The sequence below is a fragment of the Cyprinodon tularosa genome, unplaced genomic scaffold (assembly GCF_016077235.1).
Source record: "Cyprinodon tularosa strain WSP-4 unplaced genomic scaffold, ASM1607723v1 ctg203, whole genome shotgun sequence".
NCBI classification, from domain to species: Eukaryota; Metazoa; Chordata; class Actinopteri; order Cyprinodontiformes; family Cyprinodontidae; genus Cyprinodon; species Cyprinodon tularosa.
The window spans coordinates 74,225-92,400 of NW_024038748.1; the positions used below are offsets into that span (position 1 = coordinate 74,225).

Genomic DNA, 18,176 nt, shown 5'->3' on the forward strand with positions numbered 1-18,176 from the left:
GAATAATTTCTGTTAAAGATCTCTATAGATAAACTTTTAAAGAAAGCAACGAGACACACAAAACCCATTTTGTCTGGGTTATTTAAAATCGATGATGCAAAAATTAACATATAGACATGTGAGCCAAAACATGCCAAGCTATTTTTTGCAGTTTACTCAAAACAAAATAAAAAGGAAATGCCAAGGCCTATTTAGGCCTGACATCCACATGATGCTGCAGCAGACTTTGCAGGAAATGGAGAAAAGGGAGGAGAGAGTAAAGTTTTGGTTTTTTGGGGGGGGACATTTTTTTTGTACTTGGTAAATTCTTCCTGATCGGTATGTGAAGCATTTGAACAGAGAAATATCCACCATGGGCAGGGTTCTCATACTCTGACAACTAACATTTGCACACACCTCAGTGAGAAACAAAAGCAAGAATCAAAAGATTTTCAAAGAGAACAAGAAAAAACATCCCAAACATTTGATTATTCATCTGGTTTAACATAAATAAGAAAGGAGGGAAATAAAAGGAAACAGCCGTATCTCTGTGTGTGAGAAAATGTGGTTGAACTGGAGTTGCAGGCCGGCCCAGTTGCCGGGCAGCAGAAAGCATTGTCATATTAACACGCTCTTCCTGCCCCTCCCCCTTCCCACCCGCCTTGCACGCTTTCGCCTTATAAGGCAACAAATTTAAGTGCCTGTCATGGCGACAACTGTGACGTGAGAAGCCTGCAAGGTGCACCTCTTTCGACACGCAGTGACTGGACAGGTGAAAGAACTGCCTATCCTTATCAAGTTACCCCGCCCCCCGACACACACGACTTGTAAATTGGTGAGTATAAAGGTGTGACTAACAGTAATATGAGGGAAGGAAAAGACACCCTCTAACCCATTCTTTGTTTAGTATGAAGAAAAAAGGAAACATCAAAGTGCAAATATTGACTTATAAGGATTGTTAAAAAAAAAATGGACAGATGAAACAGTCCTCATAGGTGACCTATTAAACACTTTTTGCGACAGCGTTTTATTGTCATAACACTCTCACAAGTACAGAGCAGCAAAATTAACTCTCTTCATTTAACCCATCCTCTTGGGAAGGAGTGGTCTGCCATTGTACGGCGCCAGGGGAGCAGTGTGGATCTTTTTGCTCAGGGACCCAGAGTGGCAGTCTGTGGGAGTGGGGCTCGAGCTCAGAACCTCAGGATTCCAAGCTCTATGCCCTAACCACTAGGCCGCCACTCCCCAATAAATTAACTTTATTGATCTCGCATTTAAGAAATCAACCTCTGAATTTAACCCATCCCCTTGGGGAGCAGTGGGCTGCCACTGTGGGGCACCAGGGGGACAGTGTGGGGTTAAGGGTTTTGCTCAGAGACCCAGAGTGGCAGTCTGAACTCACAGCTAGTGTTGCACCGATGCCAGTATCGGGATGGCCATGATCCAGCACTAAAATGGTGGTATCGGTATCGGCGAGTACCCACAAATAGGGCACCGATACCATTTTGAGAGCCAAAAGTTTTTTTAACAATTGTCACCCATTCCTGGTAGGCAATAAAAAGTTCTACTGGATTCACTTTGTATTAGTCTTCTTCCTGCTTAAAAAAGGTAGGCAGCAGCTTGACAAAGCCATGATGGCAATTATCTTACATCATAGTAGTATACAGTTCTTCATTTACACACACACACACACACACACACACACACACACACACATCAATTTCAAATAGATGGTATCGGCCGATACTGCACAGCCAGGTATCGGGTGCCGTATTGGGGTCAAATAAGACATCGGCCAACACTACTCACAACCTCAGGATTCCAAGCCCTATGCCCTAACCACTAGGTCGCCACTCCCCATTTTTGCTGCAGACCTGAATCACTTATAAAAAGAAGGACTTTATGGAACAGAGATGTCAACGAAACATAGGTTCAATCCAAATACCTCATATTGTAGTCCCCTGTTCCTTATTTCTAGCTCCTAACCCTTCAACTTTTGTGGTGTCGAAAGTGAAAACTCTATCCAGGGCAGGAAAGCAGGCTTATGTTATTACCCGATGGACATGTACATTAATGACTGTTTAAACTAGACCTATGGCCGTCCCAAAAAAACAAATTATCCAAACGTAGCAAATAGGTGAAGTTATAAAACCTAGGTATTCGAATGAGGCTTCAGTGCTCCCAGAGCATGGCAATAAGGTGCCAACTTCTTTGTAGACCAGCTTGAAAACTATATCACTATGGGGTATTGCTAAAAAAAAAAAAAAAAAAAAAATAGCAATCAAACTATGTTTGGGAATTTGCCCTAACTTGAGTCCTTCACAGCCAAACTGAATAAGGGATTGTTTAAATGGAAGCAGACAGTTTGTAAGCTCTCGCTGACTTCATCAAGTGGAAGTTAAATGCAGATATTCCAGACGTCGATGAGACAGATTCTTAGGTTCATTGCAGCTTCCCTGCACTGCGTTTCATGCTGTAATGGTTGCTAGGTGATTAGTGATGTCGATTTATTTTTGTTATTGGAATTAGGTGTGGCAAGGTAAAGCTAGGGATCCTTTTCCGGTTCATTAGCACCTAGTGGACTGGAGGTTTAGTGCAGTTCATTCTTTCGAATCTTCCCCTTATGTCAGACAGACTTCAATAAATGTTCTACAGCCTTTCTGATAGGAAAACAGTAGGCAAGCAAATTCCCCATAATTTATTTTACATGCATACAAGCAATGTTGGGGTTTTAAATCGGAGGACTTTAAGTGGGAAAAAAGGGGATAATCTCTGTGGCAGAAAGTTTAAACTAAGATTAATAGCTGTTTATTTTCAAGTTTTATTTGTGTTCTTTTTTTTTGATAGACTTTAATACAAAGCAATTAGGTTGTGGTGATGACATTTGATTTTGAACCTATAAAACACTTTGAAGCAATAGTGGCTCAAGACTCAGTTTTGAGTAAAATCTCCTAAAGTGCGGAGTGTACACAGATTATTTATATTTATATATATATTTAAAAAAAAGTCATGTCTGATTTCTGTTCCCCAAAAAAAGAAAGCAGGACTCAGCATAGAAACCCCAACCTCAACACTTTCTTTTACCATGATCATTGTTCTGCTGCATTACACAGCAGAACAATTTTAGCAGAGCTAAAACAAGGATTACATGCTGAGGCTTCGTGGCAGTAGCATACAGATGCAGGCTTTGAAGTTTCTTCACTTTTACGCTAATTAAAAGAGCAAATATGGAGCATTTACATAAATTAAAGACTTAAACCCCTGGATAAAGACACAAGTGTACTCTGAGATGCTGAAAAGCCTCCAGTAGGTGACGTCAGATCTTAAACCGACTGGTATGAGTAGAGATTTTGTGGGCTTCCTGCTGCTGTGAGTGCCTCTATTACAGGCTCCAGAGTCAGAACAAGGAGCAGCATGTTGTTTGTTCCTTTCGGTTTCCGTTCACTGATGACCCATGGAGCTAACATCTACCCCCCTCTACCAAAGTTCAGCCTGGTCACACATTCCAGAGCTCAGCCAGGCCTTTATGGTTTTATGATTCACATAGCTCTGCTGGCCAAACAGTGTGCGGAGAGAGGGAAACGGATTCAAAGGCAAATCAGCATGCAAAGCAACACCGTTCAACAGCTGAGGCCTTCTGCCAGGAGAGCTAACAGAGTAAGATGGGCTAACTTCACTATGAAGTTTAAATGCTGCATGGTGATAGAGGTTAGACATAAACACCGCCATCATTGGCATCATTTTGGATGTTTAGTAAATAATTTCCATGAGAATTGGATGAAACAGAGCAAAAATGGCAGATCAAGGTCAGCGCATTGCCCCAGTTTACCTTATGTTGACTGAATGCGGGTAACATCTTGCCCAAGATAACCACGAACTGAGCTGCTAAAAAACAAATTCATCTCCTCTGAGGGAAAGACTGTGCCTGCTTCAGAGACCCGGCCCAGGTTTTCGCTTTAACATTTATTTAATATTAAAGTTAGCCTGCACCCTAAGTCCATCTTAATGTAGCCTCTATGGAGAAGTCATTTTTAATGGTCAGGTACCGGACCAGACTGAAAATGAGTGGGGAAAAAAATCATCCAATGACCAAAGAGTTTTCCTTCAGAAAGCTTGGATATCTTGATGAACTCTAAAGATCAAATAATCTGGACCCAGTCTGTATTTGTGACCCAGTACAGATTAATGCAACAGAGAATGCTCAGAGTAAAACGAGCAAAAACTGCATGTCTAACTTCCTCTTGCTCGTTCACACCTAAGCTGTTTCCTGCCATTCAGTAATGTTTCTAAGAAACAAGTGCGAGATAAATCAGCACTGACGGATTCACACTGGCTCCATTTCTGCGCAGTAAGGCGTCTTTCTGACGCCAACGACTGCTTTTTGGTTCACTTATCAGTTTGGAGTTTCACTGAGGAAAGACCTCGGTCAGGCAGTCGCCACATTTGAAACAGCCGAGCTGCTTTGGGGGGGTTGTTGCTAAGCGACGGCGGACCACGGCATCTTATTTTTAGGAGGTTTAAAACGCATCTCTGCGTTGAAGGATTTCATGTGTTAAGCCCAGTTTCTTTCTGCTGGTCGGTGGCTACGTGTGAGGTTTCCTGAATGCAGAACTGCTGCGGTGTGCAGATGACTGTGTGAACAAAAGCATGACCCCTTATTTTTAGGATGTGAAGAGAAACCTGCTTTTGCACAGAAATTGTCTTATCGTACAAAAGCTGTGAGTTCATACGGACCTAAACTGATCTCAGAATCGTCACCACGCATTTACTACAGTGCTATGAGTCAGAGGGGGGGGTGGCACAGAAATCTTTGTAAACAGTAGCTGCATAATCCCCTGCAGTCTCGCTTTGATTGGATCAGATGGGATAGCTGACGGTGGAGGACTTCCCTGACCCACATGGAGCTCGCTGACCCGATTTGATTCAGCTTTAAATGTGACTTGCAAGATCGGTTTCAAACATTATGATGCAAAAAAGATGCTAAGCTTTAAGAGCACGTTCAGTTAACTAACGCTGTTTTCTTCCTATCTATGCCTTTGTATCTTTTGTTCCAATGTTCACATTTAACTATAAAAAAAGAATTCAATAGTTGACTCATTGTTTTAATATAATCCCTGACTTTCCAAATCACGAGAACAGCTTTTATGTATGCCGCTTTTTTTTTTAGCACATTTACAAATAACGCAGGAAAAACTTGATCAAACATCTGCTGCTCTTTCCTCTGTCCTTTGACTCAGAATCCAGCGAGGCTTTCCCCATTTTCCCTGCTGGCCATCTGGTCCATTAACACTGGAGGTGACACACAAAGTGATCAGTCAGTCCTTCAGCCTGACTCAGCCGGCAGTTTGCTTGTGTTGTGGCTTTATTTAAAAGGCAGAAAAAGAGGCTGAAAACCACCGAAACCTCAAAGGCCTTCCTTCCTCTTTCTTCCACGTCTCCTGGGAGGCCGTGACAACCGATCCAGTCCCACACGTCTCCCTTCCTTTGATTAAGAAAAAAAAACTACAGATTTGTTTGGTTGAGCCTGATTAATCAGTTCTCTGTAGAAGCTGAAGGAAGCTGCTGCTGCATGGAAAGGTGCAGATTATTTCTACTTTACAAATATCTGCATAGTTAAAGAAAGTTTGTAGTGGGGACGCCTGTGCATATTAAAGTCCTGCAGATAAAGAGCATAACCCATTGGGTTAAAACATTTGGTTTTCTGCCCTAAAATGAAGCTGATAAAATGTTTTGTACACATTGATGAGCTCTGGCTTCAGTCCAACCACAGTCCAAGGAAGATTCACTGCATTTTTTTTTTTTAGTTGATTTTGTGGAAGAGCTGGAGGGTTGTTCTGTTCTTTGAAAGGCACAAAGGAAGTTAAACATATGAGCCTTCCCCTAGAGAAGCAACCAGACAGAAGCCCCCACGGAGCTAAACTCAGAGCAGATCATTCCTGAAAGTAACAGGGAAAAAAAAACAACAACCCTAAACTGGAGAGGCCAGTTCCCATTTCTTTTGTCTGAGGCCGTTGTGGAAACCACACCGAGAGAGTCGAGGAATTCCACCAGAGAGGAATTATCTGATGGCTTTTGAGGCCAGAGGAACCTGAAGGCCAGGCAGGACCAGTAAATATTTAATGCCGCTCCTCTGTGGCACAAGCTGTACTGACGCCCAGCCCAGAGGTTTCTGCTTCAGGTATGAAAAACAAAGAAAACCTAATGAAAACAGCAGAAAAGCTACTGCAGGACAAACAAACCGCCTGCTTTTATCTGCATATGTTCATCAGTAGCCAAACAGATAGCGGCTACAGTCGCATGTTTGTGTGCATGTAGCCCTTTGCTCAGCTGCCATGATTGCAACCTGTTCAAAGATTCAGGAGGGGAAATCAGAGACCGAGGGGGATAACAAACACTGAAGCCTGAATCAGGCCGAGCCCAAACCCCCGTAGGGTTCCGTTTCCCATATAAAGGTTTCTAAAAACCTTAACTAAGGTTTTAATATTGTAGGTTATGTTTTTAAATCACTTTTTTTAAACTTCCTGATTTTAGAACAAAAGAAGTTGTTGAAAACTTCATTTGGTTGCATTTCCAGGCAGCTGATTAAGTTTAAACAAAACTTCCTCCTTGGGATGAGAGCTAAGAAGAAGAAAAAACAACCAGTTGTTGGTTTAATTCTGGAATAACATCACAGCTTAGAGGTTTGCTGAACTCAACCCCTGATCCAGACAAACATCCCGTCCAGATGTCGGCTCCAAACGAGGCTTCGCAGTCCGTCTCTCCAACACGCCATGAATGGAGAAGAACCTGTCTGGGTGTGGCCGTACACACAGAATATCATCAAGATAAAATGTATATCAAATGGGCTCAGATCATTTCAGCCTCTGATGAGGGCCAGTTGATTCATTTTGATCCGACACTCACATGAGGACAAACTGGATAATATTTGTAATCCATCATCAAGAGGAATATAACCTGGTTATTCTGGGTCCAGCACTTCATTTCCACATAACACCTCAGAGATCCGCTTATTTTGCTTTGCACCGTTTGACTTCCAACAACTTAATGTTTGGCAGGTGATGAGCGACTGGCAACCCAGTGTGAAGAGATGCGACTGCAGCTGGAGCAAAAAGCACCAAACCCTTAATGCCGGCTCACCTGAACCATGGATGTCCAAAAGTCTGCTTCATTGCTGCAGATTCGTCTGTTAAACATCCTGTAACACTGCAGTGCTTTGTCTCATTCATGTCAGGATAATTGCTGCTTAGTAATGACAGATCATTACAATCAAACATTGTTACATTTTCTAATGGAGTCTGACTGGCTGAACTGCCACTAACCTCACGTTACACTGCTTTGCTTCTCTTCCTCATTACAAATGTCACCAACCTTACCTACTGAGGTACAGAAGAGCTTTTGTGTTTTGTTTTTTTTATTTATGTAGAAAAAGTTTATTAAAATTTCGCTGTACGTCTAAAACTCAACATCTAAAGGCTGAATATGATCCGCCATAATCTGGAGCAAACCAGTCATCTTTAGCAGAACAATTACTAAGAATAAAATTAAATATTTTAAACCAAAGAACACTATTAATAGCCAAGCATGGTGTGGTCAGCATCATGCTGTAGTTTCTCTAATGCTTAAATATCAAAACAGATGGACCCTCCTCTCCAAATGCTTTAACTGCCCTTCTGATCACCAGCTGCTGATTAAAACTATTTTTTTAACACCACAGAAATATGTTCACCGATAAGAGGGAATCAAGTTTTGTGGCTGGTGGGAAAGAAACTGACATGCATATTGTCTGGATCATTAATGAAGTTCCCCTTTAAAGGTGGAAATGGAACCTCAAATGTTGCTTCTTGGTTTACAACTGAAAAATGTCAATTCTGCATTCCATTTATTTTAATTCAGATTCATTAAGCACACATCGAACCTTTTCCTAGTGGTTTTGGCTTCTTAATACCTAAAATAAAGAAGCCTTTAATTTAATTAGTGATCAATAGACTGAAACAGGTTTGATTCAGGCCGACACTAAAAGCGATTGACCTCGGTTTAACAATCGCAGATATGTGCTGCCCATATTCTTATTGCTTTATTTACATGATAAAAATGGCAATTATAAATAAATGGTTATACGAAAAAAGGACAAATTTAATCAACGAAATGGAGGGAGCTTCAGCGCACACTGCAAATACGACGAAGTCTGGAAGCTGAACATGCTTATGTATCGGCCGATGTAAGAAAAATGCTAATATCTGTCAAAAATATATAGTCTTTATCCGATTCCCACAGTGAAGTCGAGTATGTGTCCTTTCAGCTGCTCCTTTGCTCTGGCGTCACAAAAACAAGTCGATACAATTTGCTAACTGACTTCCTAATGAAGCTGGGATTCCCACCTGCGTCCCCTGTACCGAAAATATGGATTCCACCTGCTGTATGCGCTTCAAGAGCAGCCTTTAATGCTATCTTAGACACTATTGGCTTTGTTCAAAATGTGAAAAGTCCCACGCATTCTCATCTTCATACTTTGGATCTTGTGCTGACATACGGCATAGAATGTGAAGAAATAACAGTATTTCCTCACAACCCTGTCCTCTCTGACCACTTTCCAATAACCTTCAGGATTACTTTAACAGAGTTCTCCTCCCCCAAAAGAAGGTTCAATTTTAGTAGATCTTTATCAGATAGTGCAGTTATAAATTTTAAAGAATCTGCTTCACTTTCTCTCTCCTCTGTGTCACTGAGCAGTGCTGCAGAGTGCAAAAGCTTAGCTTATTCCCCTTCACAGGTTGATGATTTTGTTGATGGGGTTGCTAGTTCTCTGCGTATTGCCTTAGACAACGCAGCTCCTTTGAAAATGAAAACCGTTAAAAATAGAAAGCTTGCTCCTTGGTTTAATGCAGAGCTGCGTACTTTGAAGCAAAATGCTAGGAAACTGGAGAGAAAATATCGCTCCACAGGCCTGCGAGAGTCCTTCCTAGTCTGGAAAAATGGTTTACTGCTGTATAAGAGGACTCTTTGTAAAGCAAGAGCAGCATACTTCTCCTCATTAATAGAGGAGAATAAGAATAAACCTAGATTTCTTTTTAATACAGTTGCCAAACTCACCCAGAGCCATAGCTCTGTTGAACCGTCCATTCCACCTGCTCTTAGCAGCAATGATTTTATGGGATTCTTTATAAATAAGATTGATCTTATTAAAAATAAGATCATAAGCACTCCTCTATCCGCGATTGTACCTGAGGTAGTCATGGAATCTGAACCGGGTTTAGACTACTTTGATCCAGTTGAACTCTCTGAATTAGCAAAATTATTGTCTTCATCTAAGCCTTCAACTTGTATGTTAGATCCAGTTCCAACCAGGTTATTTAAGGAGGTATTCCCTTTGATCTCCTCCTCCATTTTAGATGTGATTAATCTATCTCTGTTACAGGGATATGTACCTAAAGCTTTTAAGGTTGCTGTAATTAAACCTCTGCTTAAGAAACCGTCTCTTGACCCAGATGACTTGGTCAATTATAGACCTATATCCAATCTTCCTTTCTTATCCAAAATTCTTGAGAAAAGAGTTGCCAAACAAGTTTGCGATCACTTCCACCATAATGAACTTTTTGAAGAGTTTCAGTCTGGCTTTAGAGCTCATCATAGCACTGAAACAGCTCTGGTGAAAGTCACTAATGATATTCTCATGGCCTCAGATAATGGACTTGTATCTGTGCTCGTCCTGTTGGATCTTAGTGCTGCATTTGATACAGTTGACCATAATATTCTTTTAGAAAGACTTGAATATTTTGTTGGAATTAAAGGAACAGCACTAGACTGGTTTAAATCTTATCTGATCGAATTCAGTTTGTTCATGTTAATGATAGATCTTCAACACGCTCAAAGGCTACCTGTGGAGTACCACAGGGATCAGTGCTAGGACCAATTCTCTTTACTTTATACATGCTCCCAATTGGTAGAATTATTAGACAGCATGGGATTAATTTCCACTGTTACGCTGATGATACCCAGCTATATCTGTCTATAAATCCAGATGAAGCTAACCCATTACATAGATTACAGGCATGTCTTGAAGACATAAAAACCTGGATGACTTAACTTTCTGCTCCTGAATGCAGACAAAACAGAAGTTATAGTCTTTGGACCAGAGTCTCTGAAAAAGAAACTGATTAGCCAGTCACTTCATTTGGATGGGATTAAACTGATTTCAGATAATAAAGTAAAAAATCTTGGTGTTATTTTTGATCAGGACCTGTCATTTAAATCCCACATCAAAGAGGTTTCTAGAATTTCCTTCTTTCATCTGAGGAACATTACAAAAATTAGAAATATCCTGTCCAGGGGTGATGCTGAGAAACTAGTCCATGCATTTGTTACTTCAAGGCTGGACTATTGTAATTCTTTACTATCAGGAAGTCCACAAACTGTAGTTAAAAGCCTTCAGCTGATCCAAAATGCTGCAGCCAGAGTTCTAATGAAAATTAAAAAGAGAGATCATATCTCGCCTATCCTGGCTTCTCTTCATTGGCTTCCTGTTAAATCAAGAATAGAATTTAAAATCCTCCTTCTCACATATAAAGCCTTAAATGGCCAAGCTCCATCTTATATCAGAGATCTGATTGTTCCTTATGTTCCTAACAGAGCACTTCGCTCTCAATCTGCAGGTTTACTAATGGTTCCTAGAATTTCTAAAAGTAGAATGGGAGGCAGATCTTTTAGTTATCAGGCTCCTCTCCTGTGGAACCAACTACCAGTTTTAGTCCGTGAGGCAGACACCCTGTCTACTTTTAAGGCTAGGCTTAAAACTTTCCTTTTTGATAAAGCTTATAGTTAGGGTGGCTCAGGTTATCCTGAGCTATCTCTATAGTTATGCTGCTATAGGCTTAGACTTTTGGAGGACATAGGGACCCCCATTTCATCATTCTGCTTCATTCTCTCTCTGTTCTCCTATTCTGCAGAATCTGTTAGTTCAATCTCTAACGTTCTGCTCTCTCTGCTTTTCCTCAGAGTAGCTTTGCCTCGTCTGTTCCTGTTTGGCTGTGACGTCATCCTGGAAAGAAACATCAGCTGTGCTGCTTCTATCAACACCCTTGTTTATAGATGTTGGAGATCGGCCTGTTTTCCAGTGTGGTCCTGTTTCTCTGACCGTGACTGAGTGGATGTGCTCTCTTCGTCCTTTGGCATGGGAGCTGCCTTGGAGCTCGTCTGCCTGGCTGCGTGTTTCCTGGACGGGGCCGCCTTTTACAGCTGCTTTTTGTATCTCTGCTTCTGTCTCCTTGAACCCCAGTCGGCCTCGGCAGATGGCCGCTCACACTGAGCCTGGTTCTGCTGGAGGTTTCTTCCTGTTAAAAGGGAGTTTTTCCTCTCCACTGTCGCTACAAGCATGCTTAGTGTGGGGGATTGTATTTGAGTCAATGAGTCAATGCAATCAACTGGTTTTCCTTAGATAGAAAACTTTGTATCAATTTGACTGTATGATCTGGTTGAACTGTAAAGTGCCTTGAGATGACATGTGTTGTGAATTTGGCGCTATATAAATAAACTGAATTGAATTGAATTCATAAACTGAAGTAAAGAAGCAGCGCCTCCATCTATTTGCACGATCTGGTCATTTCAAGGTGTCCTGATGTTCTCCAGAAGACAATCAGATGTCGGACATGAGAGGACGCACAGACTTAACTCCCGGCTGCAGAAACCATCAGTTCAGTTCATTTTATTTCAGCCCGTTTGATTTTCTCCACGCAGCCCAGGGCCAACGCGTTCTGGTCCCATAAGTGCAGTTTATTTAGAGAGTAGGTACTACCTACCAGCATCATCAATAAAAGCTTTTTTTAAAGCACACAGTGAGATCACACAGACATGTTAAAAACACAATCTGTCTCACACCGAGTGAAGGTTTGCAGCTCAAAAAAACAACATTTCACACCTTTCATCCATGATTACTCCCCCCGGCCTAACATGCATGACAATACCTCACAATCTAACCGTTTCTCCATTTTAGCCAAACCAAAGTTTAAAAGCCCATTTAAGAGACTTAAATAAAAGTGAACCGGTTTAGAATAGAGGAAATATTTTCTTTACAGCAGAAGTTAAACAATGCGTGACTGTTTTGCTTTGCATCTGTGTTGCATTGACACTTCCCCTCAGCTTCTCGCCTGCTGATTATAACAATGAGGTTTTTATAGACATTTTAGTTCAGCAGTTCAGTGCAAAAAAACAAACAAAAAACACAATTATACCAACGGTGCACAAACACATCCCCTCACGTCGAAGCGGCTCCTTAAAGCCGCCCTCACACGCTGCTGAACAAAGTGTTAATAGTGTGGGCAAATCTATGTATAACCTCTGATGTGAGACACAATCCCTCTTCTAAGGGAAAACCTGAGAAGGTTTCCCGTCAGATTTTCTAACCAGGTTGAACTCTCCTGCTCTCCGTCAGGTGCGGGGCCTCAGCACAGCTCCGGAGAGCTGTTTCCAAAAATAAAGAGCCCTGCAGAGCTCCCAATAGAGAGGCTGAAGCCTCGTAGATATAAACGCTATCTGCTTTTTGCAGCCATGGAGACGGACTGGAGATCTCCAAAGACGAGAGATAGGATGCACCACTCTGTTTAAAACCCAGCAATCCTGCAAGAGAAACTGGTCTTTTCTGCAAAACATCAGGTGGTGATGTAGAACTAAAGGCAGGATGATGAAACTGGATCATGATTGGACAACAGAGGATGCATTTCCGCCTCAGAAGTGCTGCCTTTAAAACAAATAACTCCTGAATTTATTCTAGAAACATCAAAGCTGCACACCTGGTTTCACTTCAAACCAAGGCTGACCTCTTCTTCGGTTTTCAGATCCTTCTCCTGACACACCCAGAGCCCCAGGATCAGCATTCACAAACAGCAGCAGGAGGCTGTCAGAAGCAACAACACACTGAAGGAGAAACAATGAAAGGAACCCAAGCACTGGGAGGATTTTTACGTTAAAACCATCAGCAGGCTTGCTGGCCATCGACTAGCAGGAAATGCCGCTCGCTAATCCTGAGTGAACGATCAGATCGGCAGCTGATGATCTGTGAACCGAACTCCTAAATTCTGCAGCTTAATGACATCCAGATCAACCCGAATGCAGCCGTTTGTTTACAGAAAAGCTGCAGAACGTCTCTACTTCGTTATGGGCTGCAAACCAAAGCAGACTTCATTACTGCGAAGTGCAAGCAACTATTAATTATGCTGCATTTTCCCCACATTGGCCACATTTACTTCTACAGATCAAAACCATTAGGAAAAAAATAAAAATACGTAGTCTCCGGCTATCGTGCAAAAACATGCCACCCCGCCCCCATTTTTCAGCCCAGAGCCCCCTCCCTTTGGCCTTAAAGCCCACCAAAGGAATGTTTCCTCCGAGCAGAGCCAGGGGCAGAACAGAAAGAGACAAAAGAGAGGGGGGGGCTGACATTCCTCTCTCCGTCTGCTCGACGGACTGACTGGGGCGTTGTTTAGACGAACAGGCCCCACCTGGATCACAGTCAGCTGAGATGGAGAGGGTTTTCCCACAGCTGACCTGGGATCAGCTGGGAATGACATTGCCGTCGTCTCTGACTGAGCAGACGTTTTCACACAGAAGAAAAAAGGGGGCTTCTTCTATCCAAACATCAGAAGGAGGACAAGAACCATCTGGGTGACCAGAGTTTAATAAATAGAATAAAAACTTGTCCAAGATGACAAACTTTTTGCATTTCCATTTTAAAAAAAATCCACTACTCCTAGTTTACCAGATTCTTAAACATCGCTTTAAGAAGTTGTTAATGAGAAGCAGGACCACTTTACGAGGATTTACTCTTCTGGGAGCCCATCTGAAATGTTATTTTTCCTATTCTATACATGTTTGTGCAAAACATGCGCAAGAAATTCCTGAAAATAAAATTTCCCTTCTAAAATTAACATTTAGTTCAGATCTTTATGCACTAGATTTACATTTTGGACACAAACACTCTACCTAATTACTTATTTGTTTCTATCATTTTCCACCATTTTCTGGCAGAGGTGCTCCAACAGGTTGAATGTATAACCGTTAATACTTATGCTGATGTTAAGATACTATAAATCAACCACATACTGCATCCAAGCAGTCTTTATGATTAAAATACTGCAGAGATGGATACAATGATGCCCATCGTTGTTCAAAGTGTCGTGGAGATCTATATTTAGCAACTAAAACACACTTAACAGGTCAAGATGAGTTCCCATCAAGCAGGAAAAATATCTAAATAGAGGATTTGAACCATTTATTGGTAAAGTTTATCTCCATCTCTGAGCAGTGAGAAGCAGAGATGCTAAATGCATTCAGCTTCACTGGTTTAAGGTGTGTGAACATGCAGCGGCAGGAATTTAAGGATGATTCAGCAGCTGCTACATTAAGTGAGCTGCTTTAACCAGAACCAACCCGAAAGGAGAACTATCCACTTTTCCAGCAACCTCCGAGGTGTTGCATCATTGCCCATGTTCACCAGTGATGCTCACTATTCCCACGGTTTCAGCTCCCCGTCAGTGTGGGGAAGGTAAACCCACCGGGCCTCATGCAAGCCTGTGCAGCAGCCGGCCCCGAGAGGAACCGTCGGGTCCTCTCGCCTCACTAAGTGTTGCTCGCAGCTCATCCTGAGCCAAACCCAGGGCCTCGGGGAAAATACATGTGAAAGTGGGCGGATAAAGAACAAACGAACATTGTGTCCCACTGCCCACCTCACAAAACAATGCATCAAAAATGACTGGAGGAAGAGCAGAGGAGGGGAGGCGGTAAACTGGTTCGACAAACAGACCCAGTGCTCCCAGTTACAGCTGTAAAATCTGTGAGATACAAACCAGAAAGGTAGAGAAATCTTTTAAGAAACTGGCCTTTTTCTTTTTTTTTTAGATGCATCTCTGTTGTCTCACACTTCTGATTTAAATAAGCTGCTAATAAGTTACTACAAGTTAACTTTTTAAAACATCCCAAAAACCTTTTTTTTGTCTTCTTGGCATCAAAAAATTCAAAAAAGCAAACAGAGGTTAGATTATTGCTAACTTATCTTTTCTTTCACTGACCCTGCTGCATAAAGCACTCACTGGACCCAAGGTTCTTTGTTTTTTTTTTAGTTCTTATTCATTTAAAGTTAAAATAGTTGCCGATGGTTGATAGTTTCAGTTACTTAAAGCCGGATGGCTGTTTCTGCTGGTTTCTCACTGTGAAGTAGTTGTGATCTCTAACACAACATTTTACAGAAACAGGTTTGTAGAGTACTCACCCCCCCCCCCCCCCCCCTTCAAATAAACATGTTTTTTGCGCAATATCATCTGTGAGAAACTTGCACATCAGCCAGGAGTTTCCTGACATCTCTCTCCCGATTCCAGAAGATGATGGAGCCCAGTGTCAGACGCACACAGCTCACACACCAGAGAGACATTTTGCACTTACTGGTCAACATTTAGTCACTTCAGATCAGCCAACTGGCCATAAATGAAGTTTACTGTAGTGTTCTATTTTTTTCTGTCTGGAAAAAAAAAAAGAGGGAAATACAGACAAACGCACGACAAACTACGCCTCGACTCCTCTAAAGCGTCATGCTCCTTCCTGGTTTTCCACCTCTCAGCATGAGAATCACCGAGAGCCCAACTGTCAGCGAGAATCAGGATTGGCGTGTCCTTACACTGAAAACCCTGTGTTTGCGTCACACCGTACTTTGACACGTTTCGACTTGTGGCAGCTCTTCAAGCAGGAAAGAAAAAAAATGGTTAATAACATGTTTGTCAGGAGGGGAGCCTGTAATAAAACGCAATTAACTGGACCTAGCTGGGCTCCGTTCTGCAGCTCCAGGCAACTGGTGGAAACGTTGCCAGGGGAAACCTGAAAGTTGTCAAGCGTTTGACTTTTTTTTTTTAAGCTGTCAGTGCCAGAAACAAAGCTTTCCCACACTCATCATATTCCGTTAAAACTCTCAGAGGCTTTTGCTCTCTTTACCTCATGCTAGGAGGCCTGCAGGCACCGCCTCTGCACAGGTTTAAACTGCAGGCCTCACCCTGTTAATCATTAGTAAGGCAACATTTTCCTCATGGATGGCTGTCTGAAACCGTGCAACCTCGGCAGGAACGCAGCCCCAACACAGGGCAGGAATGAGTGATGGCTAAAAAAGAAAAATAAAAAAAAATACAGGTGAAGATGCCTGGCATGCTGTCACACCACCTGAAAGGCACGCAGGCGATTTGAACAATGCATCTTCCAAATGCATTGTAGTACCTGCTTTATGATCATTAGAGTGAAAAAAATGATGCAAGGGTGCGTTAATGAGTGTAAGGTATGAGAACAAGGAGGGGACATGATAGAGGAATGCAGAACCAGATGTTCAGGTAAAGTTTCAGGCTGTGTGGAACTGCTGTGGGAGGTGCAAAGGGTGGGTGTTTGGTCCAGAGGAATCAAATGACCAATCTAACCCTGTCAGAAAAGAACATGCCAGACGATGCAGCTCCATAGACCATCATAAAATCACTTTTGGCTGTTTTCTAGTATAAATAGCTGCAATTGTGCAAATATTTCCAAGCCATAACTGGAAAAAAACGTGTTTTAGTCAATTTCCTCAACTCTGCCTTTGATTGTGCTCTTTAATAAAGGGTTATTTCACGCTGTCTCATAAGAATGGGGCTTACTTTAAAAACATCTTTGGTTCAAACTGTGACAAAAACCTTAAATTTTGAATTTAAGATTTATTACAACACAATTTCTGATCTGTGAAAGCTTTTTTCTGTTTGTGAAGAGCGAAAAACTAGGGCGGTTTCAGTCATCTTTAATAATAGAGTCAATCCAAGATTCTCTCAATGTTGTGGTTTTGGTATTGGAGGTGATCCAGATTCCCAACAAACACTAAAAAATCCTCCCCTGGGATGAAAAGTGTCACAGAGGAACCAATTCAACTGAAGAGTTTATACTATCTAAAAGAGGTTAAACAAAACAAATGTTTCACTGTAATTTTAATAGATCTGCTTTGAAGAATAATCAAGACAACTTGGTTAGTATTTGCATTCTGGATTGGAAGTGTATAAACCCAGTTAAACATTAAAGAAATTATATTTATGATTTATAAAAACGCATAAACTGATTAGAATAACGACTACCAAGTCGGTTTTACAGTTAATTTAGATTAATAAGCTGATCCAATGTGGTTCAGGTTCATTTAAAAGTGTTGGTAAAGGATCAACCGTCCAGCAACAGCAGCTATCGGTTAGATCCGCTACAAACCCGCCTTTAACGGCCCCCGACACCCAGAAGGAGCAGACAGAGGAACCACAGAAAACCCCGCCTGATGTGCCATCATCAGGCCGAAAACCTCTGCACAATCTCAGCTTTGGTCTCCGCTAACAGTGTGGCTCCTTTACCGCTCAGCCAAGCGCAAAAAACAGAACAAAAAGGATTTAAAAAAAATTATAATAAAAAACGTTTTTAAGGAGAGAAAGCTAGTTTAAAAATCAGAGAACCAGGCTTTCACAAGGCCCGTGTTCGGTTCTCTGACCTCCACGTCCATTTTCTCTGAGCTGGGCCCCGTCCGGCTCTGCCTTACCTTCCTCTGCTGCTTCTCCCAGGCCGGGTCCAGCAGTAGGTCCCGGTCCCAGTCGTTCTCTTGCTCCATGTAGGTCTGTGGACCGCCGGTACTCTGGTTGTTGGCAGCGTGGTAATCTACCATGTCAGCAAAGCAAAACCTCTGTTCAGTGCGACACGAACAAACTGTCAGAGGTTCGAGAAAAAAAAATAAAATAAAAGCGGTGAAGGGAGGGGGAGTAAGGCCCAAATCAAAGAGGTGAGGGTGGGGAGGGATGAGCCAGGAAACAGTCCGTGTTGGTTCCAGCCGTGAGAGGCTCTTCGAGGTAATCAGTGTCCGGTGTGCGCAGCCAGAAGATCCCGCTACTGCTGCTGAGAGAAGAAAAGCTCTCAGTGAAACGGTGTGGCTGCTGGGAGGAGGAGGAGGAGGTGGAAGAGGAGGAGGAACCGGCCGCTCCTTCACAGTCAACAGACTCTGCTTCCGGTGGAGCCCTTCAAAGTAAAGTGCAACCAACTTCCACCGAATTAATTAAAGGTGTCGCCTTCATTGGTTCCACCCGCCGTTTTATTCACTGGATTGCTGATTGCCCGTTGGTAGTACGCCACCGGCCGCCATATTGGTACTCCCTAGTTAGACCGGTTGCGATGTACTGTATCAA

General features: G+C 42.3%; 1 protein-coding gene across 6 annotated transcripts in view; it reads right to left on the reverse strand.

Moving 5' to 3' along the window:
• The window catches only part of LOC119783387 (alpha-actinin-4-like), a 62,795-nt gene extending 44,867 nt beyond the window's left edge, over positions 1–17,928 (reverse strand). For 4 of the 6 annotated variants that reach the window (XM_038284892.1, XM_038284888.1, XM_038284891.1 and 1 more), the window contains exon 1: positions 17,540–17,928. In XM_038284892.1, the coding sequence (XP_038140820.1) occupies positions 17,540–17,662 (123 nt within the window). In that variant the 5' untranslated portion in view covers positions 17,663–17,928. The remainder of the gene's footprint in view (positions 1–17,539) is intronic. The other 2 variants (XM_038284890.1, XM_038284889.1) reach the window with 1 other exon arrangement.
• Between the last annotated feature and the right edge of the window lie 248 nt (positions 17,929–18,176).